The sequence below is a fragment of the Xenopus laevis genome, chromosome 5L (genome assembly GCF_017654675.1).
Source record: "Xenopus laevis strain J_2021 chromosome 5L, Xenopus_laevis_v10.1, whole genome shotgun sequence".
Lineage (NCBI taxonomy): Eukaryota > Metazoa > Chordata > Amphibia > Anura > Pipidae > Xenopus > Xenopus laevis.
In genome coordinates this window covers 22,088,608-22,115,447 of record NC_054379.1, presented here as the reverse complement: position 1 = coordinate 22,115,447, position 26,840 = coordinate 22,088,608, and the positions used below count along the sequence as shown (strand labels likewise).

The 26,840-nt window shown below is 40.6% G+C and overlaps 1 protein-coding gene across 2 annotated transcripts in view; it reads right to left on the bottom strand.

Annotated features, from left to right (window-relative positions):
- LOC108716514 (kinesin-like protein KIF6) overlaps positions 1–26,840 on the bottom strand; it is a 142,251-nt gene that overhangs the window by 92,541 nt on the left and 22,870 nt on the right. For both annotated transcript variants that reach the window (XM_018262701.2, XM_018262702.2), the window contains exons 4-5: positions 11,653–11,800; positions 10,074–10,183 (exon numbers count right to left, since the gene is read on the bottom strand). In XM_018262701.2, coding sequence (XP_018118190.1) covers positions 10,074–10,183; positions 11,653–11,800 — 258 coding nt within the window. The remainder of the gene's footprint in view (positions 1–10,073; positions 10,184–11,652; positions 11,801–26,840) is intronic.

Here is a 26,840-nt window from a genome sequence, read left to right as displayed (position 1 = left end):
TAGCCTTATTTTATACTTTACATGCCCTTTAAATATCAAAAAATATCTCAAGTTCCCAACTTGAGTAAAGGCCATGCAGGCCTGAAATGTTGTTCTTACTTTTGTCTGAGAAGCTGAGCCAGGATTCCAATAAAAGATTTTTAAAATTATAAAAATTGGATGGTGCTGTGACTTCACTACCTAAATGCTTGATCCAGTTGAAGTGGACAACTTTGCATGTGCACCTGCTATTTGAGAGATTCAAAAGTCTGGGTGAGTGCTGATTAATTGCACTATATTAGAATTACCTATACTAGATACTTCACTTTCCTAGTTATCTTCAATTGGTCTGCTTGGGCTTAGTTACTGTGGGTACTACCAAGCTTCTTCTGATGTACCTATGCAATTACGCCACACACAGAGAAGAGCACTTTCAAGCCAACTGGACCAACCATGGAACTGAGAGATGGGTACTAGAACAAAGATTGCCATTATGGACGGTATACGTATCACCTAGAAGGGAAGTGGATTCTGCAACTTATAAAAGTTGCAAAGGAAAGAGTGCTGTGCTTCTATAAGAACTTATAAGAACTCAACAATGGAATAATTCTCAATATCTAATAAAGAGGAAGTACATTTTTATCAGTCACAAGAGTACAAATTTCAACAATTTTCTGATAATTTATTGACTGGTAAGTGCGAACGTCTGGTGCCTCAAAATAGCAAGTGTCTAACGGCTAGAGTTGGTCTGGAGCAGAGGATATCACATAGCGCTGACCCAGTGCAGGGGGTATAAACTATGGTTGGTGCAGAGCCGGGGATATTAGCTACAGTCAGTTCAGAGAATGGGATATTAGCTAAGATTGCTTCAGAGCAGAACCAAAAGCGGAAAATAACTGCTGCCCAAAAATTGTGACTTTAGCTAGGATTGTTCCAGAGCAGGGGATACCATATAGGGCTGGCCCAGAGGATGGGATATAAGATAGGGTTGGAACAGATTAGGGGAACGCTGTAAGGTATACTCAGGTCAAGAGCTAGGGTAGGCTAGGGGCTATCAGCTAAACTTGATCCAAAGCTAGGGGATATCAGCTATGGTTTGTCTAGAGAAGAGATATATCACTAAAGCTTATATCACTAGCTTATTTGCCTTGGTCCAGAGCAAGGGATATAAGCTAGGGTTAGTCCAGAACAGGGGAAATGAACTAAAGTATGTTCAGAGAGCAGGACATATCAGCTAGGGATGGTTCCAACCAGGATATATAAGCAAGCCTTGATAGGATATCAACTAGAGTTGGCCAGCCCAGAGAAGGGGATTTAAACTAAGGTTGGTTCACACCAGGAGATAATAGTTATGGTTGGGTCAAGAGGAGGGGTTTTAAAGTAAGCTAGGGTTGGTCCAGAGAAGGTGATATGAATTAGGGTGGACTCAGAAGAGGGAATATTAGCTAGCTTTCATCAGCTGGATACCATCTTAAGTTGGTCCAGGGAATGGTATATCAGCTAAGGTTGGTTCTGATTGGAGGAATATGTCTACAGCCTCAAAAAAACGGATATGTTGAGTTTTCTTCTTAATTCAAAAGTTCTATTAGGGGCAGGGGAGCAGAACCAAACTCGTAAAATAACTGCTGCCCAAAAATTGCGACTTTTAACTACTGGGTTGAAGTTAACAGACAAATAGTGCGATGCATAAATAAGGAAAAAGACACATCAATGCACATAAATTAAAAAAAAAAAACACTGTATTCAATATATTGATGATAAACAGTGCACCTTCCTTAGAAATGGTGTTTTTTTTTCAACAAACTTAAAGGGCATGTAAAGTCGAAAAAATAAAATCCCATTTTTACTTTCTTTAATGAAAAAGAAACCTATCTCCAATATACTTTAATTAAAAAATATGTACCGTTTTTATAAGAAACCTGACTGTATGCAGTGAAATACTCCCTTCATTTACTGCTGTGGATAGGAATTGTCAGATGGTCCCTAACTGCTCTGCAGTGAAACAATCATACTTATGAACAGCAGGGGGAGCCCCTGCCTTACTTCCCAGCCATGCAGAACTCAAGCAGCTTTGTTTATGACGATCCCTAAGCAGCCCAGACCACACTGAGCATGTGCACAGTCTTAGTCTTGCAAATATGTTTAACAAAGTTACAAGATGGTGACCCCCTGTAGCCAACTTTGAAAGCATAAATTATTTGTTTGATTAGGCTTGTGGTGCAGTAAGATGATGTTTATTTTTAGTATACAAATTACAGCATTTCTAGCCTTATTTTATACTTTACATGCCCTTTAAATATCAAAAATATCTCAAGTTCCCAACTTGAGTAAAGGCCATGCAGGCCTGAAATGTTGTTGTTACTTTTGTCTGAGAAGCTGAGCCAGGATTCCAATAAAAGATTTTTAAAATTATAAAAATTGGATGGTGCTGTGACTTCACTACCTAAATGCTTGATCCAGTTGAAGTGGAAAACTTTGCATGTGCACCTGCTATTTGAGAGATTCAAAAGTCTGGGTGAGTGCTGATTAATTGCACTATATTAGAATTACCTATACTAGATACTTCACTGTCCTAGTTATCTTCAATTGGTCTGCTTGGGCTTAGTTACTGTGGGTACTACCAAGCTTCTTCTGATGTACCTATGCAATTACGCCACACACAGAGAAGAGCACTTTCAAGCCAACTGGACCAACCATGGAACTGAGAGATGGGTACTAGAACAAAGATTGCCATTATGGACGGTATACGTATCACCTAGAAGGGAAGTGGATTCTGCAACTTATAAAAGTTGCAAAGGAAAGAGTGCTGTGCTTCTATAAGAACTTATAAGAACTCAACAATGGAATAATTCTCAATATCTAATAAAGAGGAAGTACATTTATATCAGTCACAAGAGTACAAATTTCAACAATTTTCTGATAATTTATTGACTGGTAAGTGCGAACGTCTGGTGCCTCAAAATAGCAAGTGTCAGACGGACGAAAAAAGGTCTAAAGAAAGCGCTGATAAATACAGAGCTGCTGTCTCTGTCTGTAATTTCCTGCACTCTCGGCACACTCGTCAGTAACAGAATACTGCTCACATTCCATTAAAATGCTTGTGGATATTTTATAACCTCTACTTTGTTTGAGTTGACGTCATACTAATTTGCTATCTCTTTTCATGGGAGTCACTATTCTAAGCCTGCAGTCAGTCCAGTTATACCAAGGCAGAAAACGGTGTCCTCTCTACTATAACATGGTCAGCATTCTGTGCTTTTCCTCAAATCAAATTTCAAGTTAGAAATATACAGTATCTCAGCCTGCATAATAATTTACTAAATTTTCAACAAAAAACAGTGGTATGTCTTTCATTTCCCAAGAACATCTGAGTACTGGGGTGTTTTCTGAAAAAAGATTTTTAGTGAAGCAGTATTCAGTTGTATGAAATTAAATGAAAAAAACTGGCTACACTTGTAATTTTGCTAATTTGAATGCATGTAACTGCTCAATACTGATTACTGGCAACACCAAATTGATTGGATTAGCTTGTTAAGACTTGAACTTCATAGGCAGGGGTGTCCAATCATGAGAAAATGTATTTAAGGTGGCTAATTGCAAGTTGTGCTTCTGTTTGACTCTCCTCTGAAGAGTGACAGTATGGGATCCTCAATGCAACTCTCAAAAAATCTGAAAACAAAGATTTTTCAGTATCATGGTTTAGGCGGGGAAGGCTACAAAAAGTTGTCTTAGAGGTTTAAACTGTCAGTTTCAACTGTAAGGAATGTAATCTGGAAATAGAAGGCCACAGGCAAAGTTGCTGTATTACAGGATACAGGAGCGGCATATGTGGAGGACTGCGAGAATTGTTACAGACAACCCAAAGATCACTTCCAAAGACCTGCAAGAACATCTTGCTGCAGATGGTGTATCTGAACATCGTTCTACAATTCAGCACAATTTGCACAAAGAACATCTGTATGGCAGGGTGATGAGAAAGAAGCCCTTTCTGCACTCACGCCACAAACAAAGTCGCTGTAATAGTAACTTACCCTGGTGGTCTAGCGGGCCCGCGGGGACGCCCGCCGCGCTCTCGGGGGGGACGCCCGCCACGCCGGTCTTCCCCTTGATGCGCCGTTCTGTTAAGGGCGCGCGCGCCTATGTTCCTTTTAAAGGCTTAGGCGCGCTGACGCTTGACGTCAGCGCGCAATGGCGCGAGGCCTTATGGGTATTTAAAGGCCCATTACACTTTATTCCTTGCCCGTCATAGGATTAGTTTCCTGGTGGTTCCTAAGCCTTGTGCTAGTACCTGTTTGCCTGAATTCTGTTTTGAACTTCTGTGTTTTGACCCGGCCTGGCTTTTGACTTCTCTGACCTCCGTAACCTGACCCTTGCCTGAAACCGACTCTGATTCCGTCTGTCCCTCCTGATTGACTTCCTGGTTTGACTCCTGCCTGTTGTTTGATTCCGATTCTGCCTCACCCCATCTGATTGATTACCCGGTTTTGACCCTTGCCTGCCTGACGATCCTGCTATCTACCTGCCTCGATCCTGCCTGTCTGACCATAAATTCGCCTATTCCTGCTTGTACCGTGACCTTTGGCCTTAAAGACTCTATCTACAGTCGTGCCCCTCTGGCTATCCAGAACCCTCATCTTGCACCTCTCGTTTAAGTCCAGGTGGCATCCAAGTAAGCCGTGGGCTCCTCCCGAGGTCCAAAGGCGGTCACACTACTGGTGAAGCACGAGCCGAGACCAGGGTGCCTGGTGTTTGTTCTGGTGCCGACCGTGACAGTCGCTTGTTGTATGCAAAAGCTCATTTAGACAAGCCACAGTAATTTTGGAACAAAGTGCTTTTGACTGATATCAACAAATTCTTTGGGATAATGTTTAAGCATCAGTCACAAAGTTGAAGTTAACATTACCATACACATTAATGGGTGGAGCATGGTAAACAGACATCTATATACAGGTATGGGACCTGTTATCCAGAATGCTCGGGACGTGGGGTTTTCCGGATAACGGATCTTTCCATAATTTAGATCTTCATACCTTAGTCTACTAGAAAATCATGTAAACATTAAGTCAACGCAAAAGGCTGTTTTGCTTCAAATAAGGATTAATTATATCTTAGTTTGGATCAAGTAGGGATGCACCGAATCCAGGATCCTTCTCCCCGGCCGAACCAAATCCGAATTTGCATATGCAAATTAGGGACGGGAAGGGAAATCGCGTGACTTTTTTGTCACAAAACAAGGAAGTAAAAAGTGTTTTCCCCTTCCCACCCCTGATTTGCATAAGCAAATTAGGATTTGGTTCAGTATTTGGCCGAATTTTTCACGAAGGATTCAGGGATTTGGCCGAATCCAAAATAGTGTTTTGGTGCATCCCTAAGTACAAGGCACTGTTTTATTATTACAGAAAAAGAAATTTGGATTATTTTGATAAAATGGAGTCTATGGAAGACGAGCATTCCATAATTTGGAGCTTTCTGGAAAATGGCTTTCCGACAGCGGATCTCATACCTGTATATCTATCCAGTAGCAGTAGCAGATTACTGTTCTTCTTTCAGATTTTAGACAAGCTAATGAGCTCTGTATAAACAAACCCCCCTTTACCCCATTGTTGTTACTTACAGATAAGAAAAAGGTCAATTTGCAGGGTATGTGATAAAATTGTAACTTTTGTGAAAATTCAATTCACCAGTTATTATTATAATAAATTAGACTTACCGGTATGTGTCAGGAAACCTAAAGTCCACAAAGATTTGTATACGTAGCTATCGTTAAAGGAGAAGGAAAGGTTAAAACTAAGTAAGCCTTATCAGAAAGGTCCATCTAAATATACCAGTAAACCCCCAAAGTAGTGCTGCTCTGAGTCCCCTGTCAAAAGAAACACTGCATTTCTTTCCTTCTATTGTGTACACATGGGCTTCTGTATCAGACTTCCTGCTTTCAGCTTAAACCTCATTGCCCTGGGCAAGAGCATGCTCAGTTTGCTCCTCTTCCCCACCCCCCTCCCTTCTCTACTGTAATCTGAGCCCAGAGCAGGGAGAGACTCAGGCAGGAAGTGATGTCACACCATGTTAATACTGCAGCTGCTATCCTAAACAAACAGAGAGTTTCTAGAGCTTTTTACTCAGGTATGGTAAAACAGTCTACAGAATAAATATAGCATTCTAGCTTGCACTATTGCAGCTAATCTATTGGCAATAAAATGCCTCTGAAGCTTTCCTTCTCCTTTAAAGGAATACTGACGCTAAAAAACTCCTTTTCAAAATATGAATGTACATTAAAAGTTACCTATAGGTCATGGTGATAATTTTTTGCTGAGAGGTCTGTTTTTGTAAATAATTTTTCCTAAACCTGACTCTTTTGCCAACCTGACTGTCGCACAAATATGGCAGGCACGGGAGTCAGATGAATAATGCAAAAGCTTTGAGCAAAAATACTTTATGGCCAAATTATAAGTAGCAAATAAAGCCAATTCTATGATAGATGTAACAATGGTTTAATTTCTAGTGTCAGTATCTTTTTAAGAGAGTTTTCCTTTTCAATTGTAGTTTTAAACATCTTTCAATATTTCGTTATTTGATATGTTGCTTTTTATACAACAATGGAATAAATGTAATGCCTTTATTAGCGAAGACATTACCGGCACCCACATCCCCACTTGTGACCAAATATCCACTAGAGGGAGATCACCTGAGACAGGCGGAGTATTTGCTTGCAGGCTGCCTGGGTAACTTATGGATTCCCCCTTTGCAGCATATCTAGAGCATGCTATACTTTGTGGTTTTCTACACATGTGGAAAGGCTAAGGCCAGACTAAAATCACCAATTAAATCTGACATTTAGCTTAAATAAATTAGGGTTTCGCTTCCAGCTGGCGAACCCATGGATTTCTGGTGACCAAAAACTGTAACTTAACTGAAACCCTATGGATTGTGTGAATAAACGCTCTGTAACAGGGTCGAGCAACCTGTGGCCTCCAGATGTTGCTGAACTACAGTTTGTTTATACAGTGTTGTTAAACTGTACAGAGGCCATGCAGAGTACCAACAGGTGCAGGGCTAGGCCAGCTGTGATGTACTGTAATCTATAGGTGCTGGGTGACAGCCCTATCCTGCACCCGTCCTGACCGGAACATTAACTGTCATTTTTTTGGACACCCAAAATAAATATTAAAAATGTAAAAATGCACAAAAAACTTCCTATAAGTTGCTTAAGAATGCCAACAACCAAAAATTTGTGTTTTTTTACTATAAAATTCGAATTATTAGTGGGGAAACAAACCTACAAATTTTTCGGGATTTATTATACCCCATATAATGCATATAAGTCAATGGGAGAAGTCCTGAAAATATCTTGATATAATTGATATATGCTGGGTTTCATGCAATAATAATTTTCATGAGGAAAATCCAAAAAAATTGGTATTATTTTGTTTTTTCGTCCTGCGCGGGACCAATTTGTTAAACCCGACCTAAGACCTGCAACTCGCACCCGGACCCGCATACTTACCTGCTTGGACCCGCTACCCGACCCGCAAGTACCTTATCCGCAACCTGATCCGCGACTAGCTGACCATCAAGAAACAGGAAGTGCTGTCATTGTAAACCAGAAGTGACATCATTGGAAGTAGGCGTGAAAAAGGAGTGCAACTCGATATTGAGAAGACCCACGACCGGACCCGCGGACCACAAACCCGGAAAACAGCTGACCCGTGTTTATACCCACGTCTATATCCGCTCCCAAAATTTTTGCCCGCAACCCGACCCGCTGCAGGACTCTACACTGCGCCTGCTCGCCCCGCCCCTTTTGTGATGCCATCCGCGGGGTGGAGAGGGTCTATAAAAGCAACACGGAAGTCAGATACGGGCGGGCGCAGGCTAAGGGAGGGTGGGTTAGGGCCGGGGAAATCCCGAACCACACATCACTAGTTCCCATATGATTCAACAGCCTTACAATTAGGATAACATTTTGCAAGTACATGATATTTATTAGAATACAAGTCTGTGGCTCGGGCTTCAGGCTCCCTTCTGAGTTTTGCCAGATCTGGGCAAAATAATTTGACAGGCGAGATTGCTCAAGAGTGACAGGTAATACTATAGAGAGCAAGTTGAGAGCAGTAGAAGGCAAAATACATGAACCAGCAAGTGATTTTGACTGTATATAAAGGAACAGTAAAACTGATGTGAGGCAGAAATATATCCACCACAGTTTTCTCTAAGTGGGACATAACCTGACTGGTACCAAAAAGCACTTTTTCTGTTTGCTTCATAAATTGTTCCCTAAAGAACCTGCACATTTGCACGCTTATTTTAACTCTACCTCTGTTCGTGATGCCAGGAAGCAGCAGCCGTTCTGATTCAGAAATATGACAAATGTAATTACACCCCCTCATTCTGAGATCATCGCTCCTCTAAGACGAATACAGGAGACTCTGTACTTAGCTGGGAAAGCTGCTGCAAAAGAACGCACTGTGCTGCCTTCCTACACAGCGGGGGGCTCAGAGCACAAGTTGAGGGTCAGTTCAGTATCACGCTCTGTTCCTGCATTGGCGTAAACATCGGTCTTCGAAACGCAATGCTCTAGTCATTTTTCAACTACAACTCCCAGCATTCATACACCTACGAGAGCCCTTAAAGGACAAGGAAAGTTAAACTAAAGAAATAGGCAGAAAAGTTGTACATTATGTTTTGAGTTTCTGTACCAGCCCAAGGCAACCACAGCCCTTTAGCAGTAAAGATCTGTGTCTCCAAAGATGCCCCAGTAGCTCCCCATCTTCTTTTCTGCTGATTCACTGCACATGCTCTGTGCTACTGTCACTTACTGAGCTTAGGGACCGAATCTAAATCCGGGAAGGGAAATCGCGTGATTTTTTTGTCACAAAACAAGGAAGTAAAATATGTTTTACCCTTCCCACTCCTAATTTGCATATGCAAATTAGCATTTGGATTTGATTCGGTATTTGGCCGAATCCAAATTAGTGGATTCGGTGCATCCCTAATAAATACCCTGGCACATCTCTTGTTACCCTAGTGGAGGCATGTCCAAAGTGCGGCCCGCAGGCCAATTGCGGCCCTTTATCAAATTTACACTGGCCCTCAGGCTCCATCATGAAATTAATAATAATGCGGCCCGCCAGCATAGTTCGATCAGGAAACACGTAAATGTAGCAGTAATATTTGGGCACATTAGTGAAATGATCTTCCACTTGGTCTATACTCAGGGGAGTAACTATATAGGAAGCAGACCCTGCGGCTGCAGAGGGGCCCGGGTGGTGTAGGGGCCCCATGAGGCCCTCATTCATATACAATTTCAATAAATATTGGTGAAACAGGTCAATCTCTAGAAATTTTGGGGGCCGTAAAAATAATTTCCGGTGGGGCCCAGTAATATCTAGTTACGCCACTGTCTATACTGCTGCCTGTGTGCTGAAGGTGTTAGTAATAGACACGTACTGGCATGTAGTGTCGCGCCGCTCTTGCATTTACTGTACTGGCACGTCACTACTTCTATTGCACCTTCAGCCCTAAAGCAGTATGTGAGAGCGGTGCGTCACTATGTGCCAGTACGTGTCTATTGCTAACACCTTCAGCACACAGGCAGCAGTATAGACCAAGTGGCAGATCATTTCACTAATGTGCCCAAATATTACCGCTACGGCTACGCGACTCCTTATTTAAATGAGTTAAATGGCGTTAATGGTTCAAATAATGTCGGCCTAAATGGTCGGGCCCCACACATTTCACCTCACCAAATCTGGCCCTTGTTTGAACACTAGTGGGTATGAATGCAATGCATTTATACCCACTGATCAGCAGCTATGCTTTAAAAATGAAATAATGGATCATCATGGGTAAAAGAGATGCCGTATTTAACAGCCACATTACCAGGTAGCTGGTTACTGAGACTTATCTCCTGCAATGAAGTGCGTGTCTTATTATTATTATTATTATTATTAACATGTATTTTTAGAACTTAGAATATTGCACATCGCTGTAAAATAAATGTGTTCATACAAAGAAATCACATGAATTACATACATAGAACATACAAGCCTTAGCACAAGAAAGAGAACACATGCCATGGCTACAGATGGGCTACTTACGGGAGGTCTTCCAGTTTAGAAGCTTCGTGCCTTGGATCCAGCAGGTCATAGCCGCACTCATTGTAGATTTCCAGGTAGGACACATGAAGTGTATATACTTTGCTGCTGTCCTGTATGGGGAGAGGTGTAGGAAGTTACTTATGAGCCTTGATAGCAAGAAGTGCAAAAACAGGTTTCCAACTTGGGGGGCTTCAATGATGTTCACAAGCAACTGAATCCCAAAAATGGCTGAATAGATTGTATGGCTCTGCTTTCAAGGCTGCTGAAACAGCAATAACCCTGAAGTCATCAACCGGTGACCCTCCATTTGTATGTGAATTATATACAAAGTGCAAGTTCAGTTCCTAGATCTGCAATGGTGACCACAGGTTGGCATAGCAGACCATCAACAAGGTTAATATTATCTCTTCTTGTATTGCTCCTATTACACTTAGGGGTTATTAATCAAAATCAGAAATTATCTCATTTGAATCGTATCATTTTTTTGGATTTTCTGCCCGATAACTTTGTATTTTTTCACAAAACATTTGGAATATTTTGAAAAAAATATTTTTCAAAATGAATCAGTTAATAGTGAATTCTGCACTGAAATCCATTTCTCAAAAGAGCAAACAGATTTTTTTATATTCAATTTTGAAATCTGACATGGGGCTAGACATATTGTCAATTTCCCAGCTGCCCCAAGTCATGTGACTTGTGTTAGGGAGCTGCTATCTGACTTGTGCTCTACTAAACTTCAATCACTCTTTACTGCTGTACTGCAAGTTGGAGTGATATTACCCCTCTCCCTTTTCCCCCCAGCAGCCTAACAACAGATCAATGGGAAGGTAACCAGATAGCAGCTCCCTAACACAAGATAACAGCTGCCTGGTAGATCTAAGAACAACACTCAATAGTAAAAACCCATGTCCCACTGAGACACATTCAGTTACATTGAGAAGGAAAAACAGCAGCCTACCAGAAAGCATTTCTCTCCTAAAGTGCAGGCACAAGTCACATGACCTGGGGCAACTGGGAAATTTCAGTCTGGGAATTCATAATTATAACAAGCAGGCAGGAGCCATTTTGTGGACACTGTTATTGAGACAAGTCTTGTATCATCTCAGAATCTTGTTTGTGCACTAGAATGGGGACCCAATGTCCATCCCCATGCCCTGGCTACACAATTAAATAGTGAAGAGGACAGGGAATGTTTGGAGAGCAGTGACATGTAGTAAGTGCTGAATGGAAAGTGAAAGTGATTGTCTGCCCCATCTATAAGCCTAAGGCATAGAGGAGGGGTAGACAATATTTGAGTGACAGCTACAATTTCTAAATGATCTTAAAACAGCTATGAATACTTTAATAAAAATAGAAATTGGATTGCATGTTTAAATTTAAAAGGACTTTTATTATACAGCTTTTATGTCTGGGTGACAGGTCCACTTTAAATCTTCCTAGCATGCCCTTTGCCTACATACATCTACCAGCGTCGGCCCAGTGTAACATGTGCCTCTCCCGAGCAAGTGGGAAAGATCAGCAGGTAATGAATAACCTTCTCCAAGTCTAATGGATAAATCGATATCAAATCTGCATGTACCTTCTGAAACTGCTCAAATATGTACGATAGAGTCCGAGGGATAATTCCTCTGTCACCGTAGCGCTCGGCTCCTCCAGTGATGGTGAAGGTCTTGCCGCTGCCCGTCTGCCCGTACGCAAATACGGTGCCATTGTAACCTGTAAGAACGCTGCACATAAACACACGGCATCAGCAAAAACTCTTATTTTAATTACAGTAGAAATGTAGGATCCATGCTTCTATTCTATGTAGCACTATTATGGTGATTAATGCAAAAGTCAGAATGGGGCTCATTTATAAACACTGGGCAAATTTGCACCTGGGCAGTGACCCATGGAAACCAATCAGACGATTGATTTCAGTGTTCAACCTGCAGCTGGCTGTAAAAAGCTAATCACTGATTGGTTGCTATGGGATACTGCATAGGGGCAAATTTGCCCAGTGTTTATAAATGAGCCCCAATGACTTGCCCAACTAACTCCAGTCTTGCTGCTAACTGATCCAGCTCAGCTGGGGGCATTCTCATTAAGGGCAGAGAAACACGCTTAGTTTCGGGGAGATTTAGCACCCTGCGATAAATCGCCTCTTCTTCTCGAACTGCCTAATCTCCCCGAACTGCCTCCCACCGGCTAGAATCGAAATCACCGACGGGATAGCACTCAGAACGGTTTGTTTTCCGAGGTCACCAGAAGTTTCCCTTGTGAGCCAACTTCGGAAAACGAAGCCATCCCGATTTACATTCTAGCCGGTGGGAGGCAGTTCGGGGAGATTGTCACCCGGGAGAAGAGGAGATTCGATGACTAATCTCCCTGAATCTGAGCCTGTGTCTCAGCCCTAAAACTGCTGATACTTAACAGTGCTCTGGGGTAATCTTTAGCTCCTCTCTCTATTTAAACCAAGCCGCAATTGTATGTTTATTTATATATTTGCCCTTTGTGCCTATTGCAACCTACCTGCTATAAATATTTGTGGCAGGAAATACGTATATATTCACTTATCGTTATTGATGGGACTATACTAAACAACTTTTCAGTTGGTCTTCATTGTTTATTCTGTATGTTTTTTTTTTTTAATTATTAGACTTCCTATTCTGCCTGCAGGTAAAAATGCAATCTAGTTGTCAGGGAGTCACTGATCCTGACAACCAAAAAAAACAGATCATACGTCTGAGTTACATTTTAGTATTATTTTAAATTGCTTATATTTAATTACAGGCCATGACCTACTGATATTCATGATACAATCACCCATGTAAGTGCAAAAAGTGCCTATAAATTTAAGTAAATTGATTCTTTTCTTAGGGCTCTTACACACGGGCGGTTTTTCCTGTGCTCTCCTGCGTTGCGTTTTCTTCCATTTAGCCGCAGGGAAGCGCAGGAGTAGACACAAAATTATTGTGAAGGGGGCTGTACTCACACAGACGCATTTAAGCGCCAAACGCAGGTGGGATGCAGCATGTTGCATTTCACCTGCGTTCGGCGCTTACATGCATCTGTGTGAGTACAGCCCCTTTCACAATAATTGAGTGCGTCTACACCTGCGATCCCCTATGGCTGAACGGAAGAAAACACAACGCAGGAGCGCAGTAAAAACCGCCCGTGTGTAAGAGCCCTAAAAGGTAAAATAAGGGCATTTTTTTCCAAAACAAATTACTAATAAATTAGGGATCGTTATATATATGGATCATAGCAGGCTCTATGTTCAGCAATGACCTTTCTGCATCCTGACCCTTTTGCAGAGTGGAATACAGAGCAGAATATTTCATTTCAGCAATATTTCAGCATTTCAATACAAATTCCTAATCCTTGTTAAAAGAAAAGACCATTTGCAAGTTAATGTGAATGGGCTCGTTCCAGTGGAATTTTTCCGCTCACTTTGTTTGCCTAGTGAAACCACACGTGTGGCCCCAATCCACATGCAATTCCATCTCACAAGCTATAATTAGTAAAAAACCTTGTATTATGTTTTTATCCCACAACAATCCCCCGGGCACAACATTCCCATCAGAAGCCCAACTAAGGAAAGGGGAGATATTTATCACATACTTGGAATGTTGGGAAGTGTGAATGGCGAGCTGTTTCACGTTACTCCATTACAATTGGCTAAATTGTCAGAGAGGGCCGAGAGGAGCTACGGCCAAACAGCTTGACGAGAGGTCGGAATAGCTGTGAGCGGAATTGGGAAGGGCCCATCCCGGACTTGTTTACAGATAAACTTCTCTTTCATACTAATGAGAACAAATAAATAATAAGTATGGAAAAGAACAACTGGTTCACGGTGGCAATGAAGTCCAGATGTTTTTCCAGCAGAGCTAACGGAATGGATTTGGGGAGGAAAGAGGCAATGTTTTTTTACATTGAAGTGGGAGATGTAACAGAAGAAAAAGCCCCAAAACAAGCCTGTAGATTGGTGGTCTTGCCTAAGGTCCACCTTATGATACAGATAAGGCTCCAAACCACTGTAAGGGCAATGGCACACAAGGTGAAAACCAGCTTTTGCCACCCACACAATTTCCAGTTCAATACCTTGAAGATCACCATCTATATAACCTTGCTGAAGTCAGTATGTAAAGCATATATAATGTAAATTAACTCTACTTGGGGGAATTACCTCCTTTACTCATCTACAAACTATATTATACTACATCCAATGATTTCAGTTTCACTTAAAGGGGATTAGTATGATTTGCAATTTGTTTTCACTTTTTATAATTTGTGGTTTTTGAGTTATTTAGCTTTTCATTCAGCAGCTCTCCAGTTTGCAATTTCAACAATCTGGTTGCTAGGCTCCAAATTAACCAAGCATTGATTTGAATAAGAGACTGGAATATGAATAGAAAAATGAGTAATTTAATAGCAATTACAATACATTTGTAGCCTCACAGAGCATTTGTTTTTCACATGGGGTCATTGACCCGCATTTAAAAGCTGGAATGTGTCAGAAGGCAAATAATTCAAAAACTATAAAAAAAAAAGAAAGAATTAAGGCCAACTAAAAAGTTGTTTAGAAATAGCCATTCTATAACCTACTAAAAATAAAAGGTGTACCACCCCTTTAAGTATTATTAATTATTATTAGTTCCCCAACCCTGTGACAAATGAAGACTATACCATTTTAACATTATACTTGGGGAGTTATTTATTAAAGGTTGCGCTTTAGAGGTTTGTGAGGATTTTAATACCTCGAATGAACTCATGACTCAAAGTTTTCTGATTTAAGAAAAAACTCAAATGGAAAAACTCGAATCAGTGAATTCGGGGTGAACAACCGGAAAAAACTTATTAATCGAGTTTTCCGCGGGAAAAACTAAAATTGCTCAAATTATTTGAGTTTTCAAGCAAAACCCACAGAAAAAAAACTGAACATATGAACGCATCTACAAATGGTTCATGAGACCTCTGCCATTGACTCCTTCCTACATTACCTCGACAGGTTTTAGCTGGAGAATTTTCGGATTTGAACTATTCTCAGGGTTGAGGTATAATAAATCTTGAAAAATAGTTTTTTCTTTTTATTTACAAAACCCCCGAAAAAAATCTAGGTTTTTTTTTAACCCGAAAATCCGAGTTTTTTTTGTTTCATGAAATGGACTCTGAAGCAAATAATAGGCATCTAGGCATTAAGTTAACTGCCGAAACCTCTAAGTCACAAAATTTCTTGGATGTTACGTTTTTGGTGGATAAAGATAAATTGATCTCAGACCTATACAGAAAGGCCAATGATAGAAACAATTTACTAAATGTTTCCAGTTTTCATAATGTGTTAAGAGGTATCACGAAAGGACAATTCCTCATGGCTAGAAGAATAGCCTCACGTGAAGAGTATTGGAAAGCAGCATCCACCTTAAAGGGGACCCATCACCCAAAAAAAATAAATCAAAATCCTATTTTATCACATTAGTCAAGCAAAATTACATTTAATTACACTGTATAAATTATTTGAATCTTGTTTCCTTCAGTCTGGGATGTCCCAATTATAGCACGTAGGCAGGAGCCATTTTGTGGACACTGTTATTAAGACAAGCCTTGTATCATCTCAGAATCTTGTTTGTGCACCAGAATGGGGGGACCTGATGTCCATCCCCGTGTCCTGGCTACACAATTAAAAGGAAGTGCTGAATGGAAAGTGAAAGTAATTGCCTGCACCGTCTAAGGCATAGAGGAAGGGCAGACAATATTTGATTGACAGCTGAGACTTTTAAATGAGCTTACAGCTATGAATGCTTTAATAAAAAATAGAAATTGGATTTCATGTTTAATTTAGAAAGGACTTTTATTATACAGTTTTTTATGTCTTGGTGACAGGTCCACTTTGGTTGACTAGGCTGTAAATCCTTCCAGCAGTTGCCTAATAACCATTCAAAGGTTTGGTGGGAGGGGTTCGGGTATTTAAATATTGTATCACATCGGTTGTTTGTTACACTTGAAAAAGAGCCTGTGCAGCTCTAAACATGTTGTGGTGGTGAATAAAGGCACTTTTTGCTGCAGCTCCCTTACACTTTATTGTCTCTTGGAGGGCAAGTTTTGTTCAGGCTCCTACTTTACTCATAGGACAGTTACAGATATAAGAATACAGTGATGCATTGGTCATTTAGCCTTAGTAACAAAAATATGTAGGACAGCAAATACTGTAAGGCAGAGGTCCCCAACCTTTTTTACTCGTGAGCCACATTTAAATGTAAAAAAGAGTTGGAGAGCAACACAAACATGAAAAAGTCCATGGGGATGCCAAATAAGGGCTGTGATTGGCTATTTGGTCGCCCCTAGGTGTACTGGCAGCCTAAAGGAGGGTCCGTTTGGCAGTATACCTGGTTTTTATGCAACCAAAACTTGCCTCCAAGCCAGAAATTCCAAAATAAGCTCCTGCTTTGAGGCCACTGGGAGCAACATCCAAGGGGTTGGAGAGCAACATGTTGCTCGCGAGCTACTGGTTGGGGACCACTGCTGTAAGGGTTCCCCCACCTGGGTTTTCATAGTCATTTAGGTGATCATTTAAGCATTATCCCCAAATCTCATCCTAATTTACTTCAAGCTAAGACCCCCTTGTCACTGCACCAATGGAGTGCCCCAGTTAGGGGATCACTGCCTTAGACAGAAGCCTAAAGTGCATCTTCCAATTCCGATAAGTTACTCTGCATGTTCAATGTCTGAAACGTTAAATGTTACATGTGCTGTTTGGGCATGCTTCTAGGTCTCAGAGGGGAACAGTGACAGCCTCTTTTCTTCCTCTTCCTTACGTATATTCACTTCCTGTACCTCCAGGTATCTCTCTCCTTCCTTTCTGTCTCTCCTTCCATCTTCTGTTTTTAGAACCTTCGCAGGGCAAAAGCCCTGTAGACAGTTGAGGCGTTGGAAAGATCCCAGGGATATACCATACTGCAGCCAATTGGAGCTTGAGAATATTCCCAGGACTGTAGCCAATTGCAGCATTAGAACGATCACAGACCAACCTGCTGTCAACTGGGGTATTAGAAAGTTCCCAAGGCTATACCATCCTCCAGCCAATTGGAGCATAAGAATATTCACAGGGCTAGAACAACTTGCAGGCTCACAGGCAACATGTTGCTCACCAACCACTTTTGTGTTGCTCCCAGTGGCCTCAAAGCAGGCGATCCATTTTGGATTCCTGACTTGGAGGCAAGTTTTGAAGGCACCTGTAGTCTGCCCGTCAACAGGGGCTACCAAATATTTAATCACTGTTATTGGGCAGCCCCTAGTGCTTGTGTTGCTCCCCAACTTTTTTATATTTAAAGGAGACATTTTGTGTAAAAAATAAGAATGTTCCAGTGCTTTATACTCATTTAGATATAGAAGAGTTGTGCTTAAAAAAAGAAGTGTTTCAGGCTGATTTATTGAATATTTCTGCAAAAACTAATAGTCCTTTCCTTCCACTTCCTGCCCCCTGAATTCCCAGGCTGTGCAGGGGAGCCGGCGGCTCTCAGCTCACTGCACTGTAGGACAGGAACCAATCAGCAGCTAGCAGGACCTGATAGGGAACTAAAGCCTGTCTGTGCTTGTGTGACTGCAGGGCTGTGATTGGCTGTCCCCCTCCTACTGTGCTTCTGGCAGGGACCGTTAGGACAAGCCCACCCTTTATTTGAAACACAGACAGGGACCAGAGAACATCTATAGGGAGCTGCAATAAAGGGGCTATTTTTAAAGATAATATCAATTTTAGCACCATGTAAAAGCAACACCATTTATTACTTATAATTGCCTACAAAGTTAGGGGTTTTTCATTTATCCTATATGTCTCCTTTAAATGTGGTTCATGGGTAAAATAGGTTGGGTACCCCTGGCCTATGCTTTCGACTATACCATCTTTCATGTTGCCCCCCATTTTTAATCTCCCTCCTAATCTACCAGTTAACCAGAAAACTAAAGCGTTTTTTGTATTTACTGTAGCTATAATGTACTGTTACTGGTACAAACGGTGTGTTCGTGTCAGAGAGACAGCCGTTCAAGCTGAGACAGGGCAATAGGACATGTGTTTCCATAGCAAATAAGGAATAAACTGTTTAGAATACAATGACTTTAGCACTTAACCAGAGAAACAAACAGGGGTCACATGTGATTCATGGCTCTCTACAGAAATATAGAATGAAACCTTGCATATGAAATCGGGGCTTTTATAGCCAAGAAATAGCTTGTTTGTAGATGCCGGTTGGACAGTTACAAACTGTTTTCAGTTTATGTCATTCCTTAACTTTTTATAGCTTACGTTTAGAATATAGTCCCTTTCATGTATTCCAAGAATTTCTTGGCATTTTTCACAAGGAAACTATACTAAAGTGCAATTTTAGAAATGGAAATTACTGTCCATGCCGAAATCTATTCTTGCGTTATTTATATAAAAAGACTGTAGGTGTAATGAATCATTTCCCTGCCTCGGCACAGTCTGTGATACACAGGGACGCTGTCGCTTCCAGATGAGTTTACAGCCTGCGTTTCTGTTATACACATATCAGCCCAACAAAGGAATTAACCCTTCGCTGGCCTCCAAGCTTCTTGTATGAATTCATTTTCCCACTACATTTATCGGTGGCTTTAAGTTGTCTTAATTGAAGTCATATTGGGCTTTAACTGATATACACACACACAACTCTAATAAAAAAAATAAAATAAAAAAAAAATTATATATATATATATATATATATATATATATATATATATATATATATATATATATATATATATATATATATATATATACACACACACACACAGGTATGGGATCCGTTATCCGGTAACCCGTTATCCAGAAAGCTCCAAATTACGGAATGCCCTTCTCCCGTAGACTCCATTATAATAAAATAATCCAAATTTTTCAAAATGATTTCCCTTTCCTCTGTAATAATAAAAAAGTACCGTATATACTCGCGTATAAGCCGAGTTTTTCAGCACCCAAAATGTGCTGAAAAACTCTACCTCGGCTTATACGCGGGTCAATACGCGGGTAAGAGAGACACCCCCTTCCCCAGTGAAACCCCAGTTCTCATATGTGCCCTAAATCCCTGCACATAGCCAGTCCCTCACCGGCCGCAGATACGAGGCTCCTTCTGCGGCCCCAACACTCCTCCCTCTCCCATAGCGCATCAGGAGAAGACGTAGCGCGTCTGGTGACGTAGGAGGTTGACGCTAGAGGTGTCATGGCTGCTCAGAAGAGCAGGAGCGCTGGAGCACCTAGCAAAAGCAGAAAAAAGGTACCGTAATATTAAGGCACCGGGAAGGAAATTAAGAGATCAGTTTGTACGGTATATTCTCAAAACCGGCGTTGCCTTTTATCGTCGTTGGGGTTCAGTGTGACTTTTTCCGACGAGGGAAGGGCTGCTGTGTTCTAAATAATGTCCATACGATTGCCATGGGTTATAGTCTACTGTTGTTCCGCAGACATTACCCTAATGGCGTCAACATTGAGCTAATACTTATTTCCCTCAAATGAGAGCCCTAGTCTTCCTGCAATCACTGGCTTCCCTTGATCTCATCATACTGTGGCCTAGATCAATAAAAGAAGTACACTAAGAGCAGGCACACTAAGAGCAGGCCTACCTTTCATTGTTATTCAGTGGGTGCAGGTACAGATTGTTTATCTGAGAGGACAACATCACAGCTCATTAGTGCAGCAAATACCTGCCTTTCATCTCTGCAAATAAGGAACACACTGCCCTCTCTATTATACACTAGAACTCACATTTTACATTCCCTGACTTTAAAGGGATACTGTCATGGGAATTTTTTTTTTTTCAAAATGAATCAGTTAATAGTGCTGCACTGGGGCCCCTAGGCTTATACACGAGTCAATACATTTTTCCAGTTTTCTTAGGTAAATTAGGTACCTCGGCTTATACACGGGTCGGCTTATACACGAGTATATACGGTAACTTGTACTTGAGCCAAACTAAGATATAATTTATCCTTATTGGAAGCTAAACCAGTTTATTGGGTTTATTTAATGTTAACATGATTTTCTAGTACACTTAAGGTATGAGGATCCAAATTACTGAAAGATCCCTTATCCAGAAAACCCCAGGTCCCGAGCATTCTGGATAACAGGTCCCATACCTATATATATATATATATACATATATATATATATATATATATATATATATATATATATATATATATATATATATATATATATATATATATATATATATATACATATACAGTATAGATAGATAGGTATGGGATCAGTTATCCGGAAACCCGTTAATCAGAAAGCATAGAATTAAAGACAGGTATGGGATCTTCCAGATTAACGGATCTTTCTGTAATTTGGATCTTCATACCTTAAGTCTACTAGAAAATCATGTAAACATGAAAAAAACCCAATAGGCTGGTTTTGACTCCAATAAGGATTAATTATATCTTAGTTTGGATCAAGTAAAAGGTACTGTTTTATTATTACAGAGAAAAAGGAACATCATTTTTAAAAATTTGAATAAAATTGAGTCTATGGAAGATGGCCTTCCCTTAAGCGATAATGGGTCTCATACCTGTAATAAGTAATGGCCTCTGCTGCACTTCCTCCTACATTGCCACTAATACTGATTAGTATTAACCCCTGCCGCACTTAGGCATGCCACATGGCCGGTATTTTACCGGCCTGGCCGGTAAAAGTGATGGTTGATCCCAATGTTATTAATAGGGAAAAAAGATAAATATATAGGAAGGCCGGTATTTTTTTCCAGAAAAGGTGGCAACCCTAGCTGCGCTACCACTTATATAGGTAAGGGATCCGTTATCTGGAAACCGGAAAAGCTCTGAATTACGGAAAATCCGTCTCCCATAGGCTTTATTTTATCCAAATACAGTAATCCAAATTTTTAAAAAGGTTTTCCTTTTTCATAGCAGTAATATTTGGCACATTAGTGAAACTTGGCTGTAGCAAGCAATGCCAGTCAGCAGCATCAAGGGCAAATAAGGTCTTGAGCTGTATTAAAAGGGGCATAGAGTCAAGGGAGGAGGGGGTCATTCTTCCCCTGTATAGAGCACTTGTAAGGCCCCATCTAGAATATGCCGTACAGTTTTGGTCTCCATCACTCAAACAGGACATTATTGTATTAGAGAGGGTACAGAGAAGGGCAACTTAGCTGGTAAAAGGTATTGAAAATCTTAGCTATGAGGAAAGACTGGCCAAATTGGGGATGTTCACGCTGGAGAAGAGGCGCTTAAGGGGTGATATGATGACTATGTATAAATATATAAGGGGATCATATAATAATCTCTCTAATGCTTTATTTACCAGTAGGTCTTTCCAGCTGACACAAGGTCACCCATTCCGATTAGAAGAAAAGAGGTTCCGCCTAAATATTCGGAAGGGGTTTGTTACAGTGAGAGCTGGGAAGATGTGGAATTGTCTCCCTGAATCAGTGGTACAGGCTGATACATTAGATAGCTTTAAGAAGGGGTTGGATGGTGTTTAGCAAGTGAGGGAATACAGGGTTATGGGAAATAGCTCATAGTCCAAGTTGATCCAGGGACTGGTCCGATTGCCATTTTGGAGTCAGGAAGGAATTTTTCCCCCTCTGAGGCAAATTGGAGAGGCTTCAGATGGATTTTTTGCCTTCCTCTGGATCAACTGGCAGATAGGTAGTTAATAAAAATAAAAAAAAAGTTGAACTTGATGGACGTGTCTTTTTTCAACCTTACTTACTATGTTACTATGTTACTATGTAAATGATCTGCCACTTGGTTTATACTGCTGCCTGTGTGCTGAAGGTGTTAGCAATAGACACGTACGTTCCACTTCACATACTTCTTTAGGGCTGAAGGTGTCAACAGACGTACTGACGTGCCAGTACAGTAAACTAAAGAAGTATGTGAGAGCGGTGCGTCACTACGTGCCAGTACGTGTCTATTACTAACACTTCAGCACACAGGCAGCAGTATAGACCAAGTGGCAGATCATGTCACTAATGTGCCCAAATATTACTGCTACGGCTATACGATTCCTTGTTTAAATGAGTTAAATGATGTTAATGGTTCAAAGAATGTCAGGCTGAATGGTCGGCCCCAACACATTTTCACCTCAACAAATCTGGCCCTCGTGGCTAAAAGTTTGGACACCCCCTGGTCATTGGCGGCAATGAAACAGAGATCAGACGTGTTGGGGTTCTGTTGCTTATGTGATTTTGAAAAATAACAATTGCTTATCAGAGGCAAGGGCAAGTTAATCCTGGTGGCAGCACTTAAAAAGACCATCCCAGAATATAAAATGCCACTAGCTAATAAAGTCCCATTGAAGTTAAGGTGATATACACAGTATACACAGTCTAGGGTGGCACAATATTTTGCATCTTCCCCAGCGCCATTACAAGTAACAGGTATAGGACCTGTTATCTAGAATGCTTGGGACCTGGGGTTTGCCAGATAACGGTTCCGTAATTTGGATCTTCACCCCCTACGTCTACTAGAAAATCATGTAAACATTAAGGGGCAGATTTAACAAGGGCCGAAGTAAAAAAATTTAAATTTCGAGCTATTTTTTGTGTACTTCGACTATGGAATTGTCCAAATTGGATTAGAATTTGAAAAACAATTTGAAAATTAAAATATCGAAATGTATCAATATGTATACCAGTCACCATCTAGAACCTGCCGAATTGCTGTTTTAGCCTATGTAGGACCTCCTAGAACCTATATGGAGTCAATTGGTGGACTCTGTTTTTTGGAAAAACTTTGAATCGAATTTGTTCGAATGCAATATTCCTTTGATTCGTACAATTCTAATTTGTGCCGAATACGGACCTATTCGATCGAAAACGGACCTATTCGACCAAAAAAAACTTCGACTTAAAGGGGAAGGAAACCTAGTCGGCGCAAACCCCCCACCCCCCTCCCGTTTGTTGCCCACCCTCCTTCCTCCCCCCTGGCCTACCCGTCCCGCTGGGCAAATGCCCCTAACTTGTTACTTACCCTTCTGCGCAGGTCAAGTCCAGGGAGTTCACCGACGACATCTTCTTCCACGCGATCTTCTTCCTGCTGTGAACGGCGTTTTGGCGCATGCGCAGTTACGGATCTACTGCGCATGCGCCAAAAGTCACGCGCATGCGCAGTAGATCGTACGGGCGAAATGATCCTACAGCGCATGCGCCGTTCAAAGCAGGAAGAAGATTGCGTGGAAGAAGATGTCGTCTGTGAACTCCCTGGACTGGACCTGCGCAGAAGGGTAAGTAACAAGTTAGGGGCATTTGCCCAGCGGGACGGGTAGGCCAGGGGGGAGGAGGGAGGGTGGGCAACACACGGGAGGGGGGCTGGGGGGTTTGCGCCGACTAGGTTTCCTTCCCCTTTAACTTCGGTTGGTCTTTTTGAATTTGAATTTCGACATTTTTTCAATTTAAAATATGACCCTTGATAAATAGGCTGGTTTTGCTTCCAATGAGGATTCATTTTATCTTAGTTTGGATCAAGTACAATGTACTGTTTTACTATTTCAGGGAAAAAGGAAATCACTAATAAAAATATGGATTATTTGTATAAAATGGGAGTCTATGGGAGACGACCTTTCCGTAATTTGGAGCTTTATCCACATAACGGATCCCAAACCTGTACCATATTTGAATATCCTTAGTTATTAAGTATGCTTTATTGCGACAGAATAAAAGTTTATTTTTTTTTTAAAAATGCTTCAAATATATGTCAAATCAAATTTATGGAACCAACATCTAAGGAACAGTGTTATTCATGTAATTCTCTAAATATTCATACGCTGGATTTATAAATAGCGTGCAGTAATAGTGCCCCGGCTTGGCACAGTCACGGATATTCATAACCTTCTGCCTCTGAATTTCAGCAACATTTTTGTCCCAATGTTAATATTTCAGCCCTTCCACAAAAGAACAGAAAACACAACCTTTTGTTATGAAAACAGTGGCCTTGACGGAGCAACTGAATGCCAAAGGTTGTGCAAGAATTGAACAGGATCCGAGGAGGCGAATGGAGAAATAAACCCTGTACTGTAAAGTCAGGGGTTTCTCTTGTCCCCCGGCCAGGGTGGATATCGACACCAGGTGTTGGGACTTTGATAGCGAGCGTGGTATTAAAGGCAAATCCAAATGCTTTCACGGAAACAGAATGGGAAAAATATAAAAACGTAGCAACATCCTAAACCTGGAGCAGAGACAACATTTTCAGTGGATGATTATAACAGATATGAATAAATATGAGGGATGCTATTGCCATTTATTGCTTTTCTTTTAAATCTGTCAAATATTCAAGTGTAAAAAAAATAGCAAATTCCTTTGAAAGGAAACCTATACCCCCAAAATGAATACTTAAGCAACATATATAAAATCAAATTTATATAAAATTAGGCGGCATATTGAAGAATCTTGTCAGACTGGAATATGCTGTATATTTAAAGGGGTTGTTCACCTTCCAAACACTTTTTTCAGTTGAGTTTTTTTCAGATTGTTCACCACAAGTAAAGACTTTTCTCAATTACAATCCATTTTTTATTTGTTACCGTTTTTTTTTCAAAATATAAATTTAAAGGGGAACTCCATAAAAAACAGAACTTAAGCTTTTTGAAAAGTAAACATAATTTTAAGCAACTTTGCAATATACATCATTTAAAAAATATGCAGATTTTTCATGATTTTTAATGGTTTCTCACAGTTCACTAAGCATAGCCCCCTGCTCTTCTGCTGATCTCTCTGACTACTTTAGGCTTAGTCCACACCAGGCGATTCGGGGAGATTAAGCGCCTTGCCGACTAATCGCCTCTTCTTTGAGGCGACTAATCTCCCCGAACCGCTTCCTCTTCTGCGCCGGCTGTAATGAGAGTCGCCTGCGTTATGACACACGTTATGACACTCTTTTTCAAATTTTGTTTTGGAAGCTGGAGTTCCCCTTTAAAGTTTAATGTCCCAGTCTCTGGTGTTTCAATCTGGCAGCTCCAGTGATTCAGGCGCAGACTCTAAACTGTTACAATTTTGCAACATTTAGATTTCTCAGCAGCATCTCTGGAGTATTAGCAACTATTGTATCAATTCTAACAGCTGCCTGTAATGAAAATCAGAGATTCTGCTCAGCAGGGACAAAGATAAGAAATGGATCAACTAAATGTATCAATTTAGAACAGTTTACAGGGTCGGCGACCCACCCCCTCCCAGAGCTGCTTTTTATCCAAAATGACACCTTACACTTCAATATGAGAAAAACTGTCACACATGGAAAATATAAAGTAATTTAAAAAAGTCAATTTCTGGTGAACTACCTGAAACCAACTGAAGTAAAAAAAAAAAAAAGTTGGAAGGTGAACAACCCCTTTCAGTAATCTCTTGCCTTGAACCACCATTTCGTGATGGCCTGTGTGCGGCCTCAGAGATCACCTGACCAGAAATACTACAGCTCTAAGGGGCAGATTTATCAAAGGTCGAGGTGAATTTTCGAAGTTAAAAACTTCGAGCTATTTTTTGTGTACTTTGACTACGGAATAGTCCAAATATCGAAATTGTACATGTACTGTCTCTTTAAAACTTCGACTTCGACTATTCGCCATCTAAAACCTGCCGAAGTGCTGCTTTAGCCTAAGGGGGACCGCCTCGAACCTCCTGGAATTGGAGTCAATTGGTGAAATTTGAGAAATCAAAGTTTTTTTGGGGAAAAACTTTGAATTGAATTTGTTTGAATGCGATATTCCTTCGATCGCACGATTCGAATATGGCCAAATATGGGCCTCTTCGACCCAAAAAAAACTTCAACTTCACTTCGGTTGGTCTTTTTGAAATCGAATTTCGAAGTTTTTTCAATTCAAAATTCGACCCTTGATAAATATGCCCCTAACTGTAACAGGAAGAAGTGTGGAAGCAAAGACACAACTTTGTCTGTTAATTGGCTCACTGTTAATTGGCTCATGTGACCTAACATGTGGTTTGTTTGTGTGCACTGTAAATCATACGATCCCAGGGGGCAGCCCTTATTTTTTTAAATAGCAATTTTCTATTTAGGATTACTCAATGGCACATACTACTAAAAAAGTATATTATTATGAAAATGGTTTATTTACATGAAGCAGGGTTTTACATATGAGCTGTTTTATGCAATATCTTTTTATAGAGACCTACATTATTTGAGGGGTATAGTTTTCCTTAAAAAAAAAAAAAAAAAAAAGAGGAGGAGGGCACCATATCAGTTAGTGCAGACCTAGCTTCACTTCTGGGGGCCTCAATAATCTGAAATAGGTATGGTATGGGGTGCTTATTCTTGTAGAGGTATGGGATCCGTTATCCTGAACCCTGTTATCCAGAAAGCTCTGAATTAAAGGAAGGCCATCTCCCATAGACTCCATTTTAATCAAATACTTCAAATTTTAAAAATTGATTTCCCTTTTCCCTGTTCTAATAATAATAATACAGTATTGTACAGGTATCGGATCCGAAAACCCGTTATCCAGAAAGCTCAGACTTACGGAAAGGCCATCTCCCATACACTCCATGTTTTTTTAAAAAATATTTATTATGTAATAATAGAACAGTAGCTTTTACTTGATCCAAACTTAGATATAATTAATCCTTATTGTAAGCCAAACCAGTCTGTTGGGTTTATTTAATGTTTACATGATTTGCTAATAGACTTAAAGTATGAGAAATTGATCATCCCAAAAACCCAAGGTCCCAAGCATTCTAGTTAATAGGTCCCATACCTGTACTTGATCACAACTAAGATGTAATAATCCTTATTGGGGTCAAAACAATTGTATTA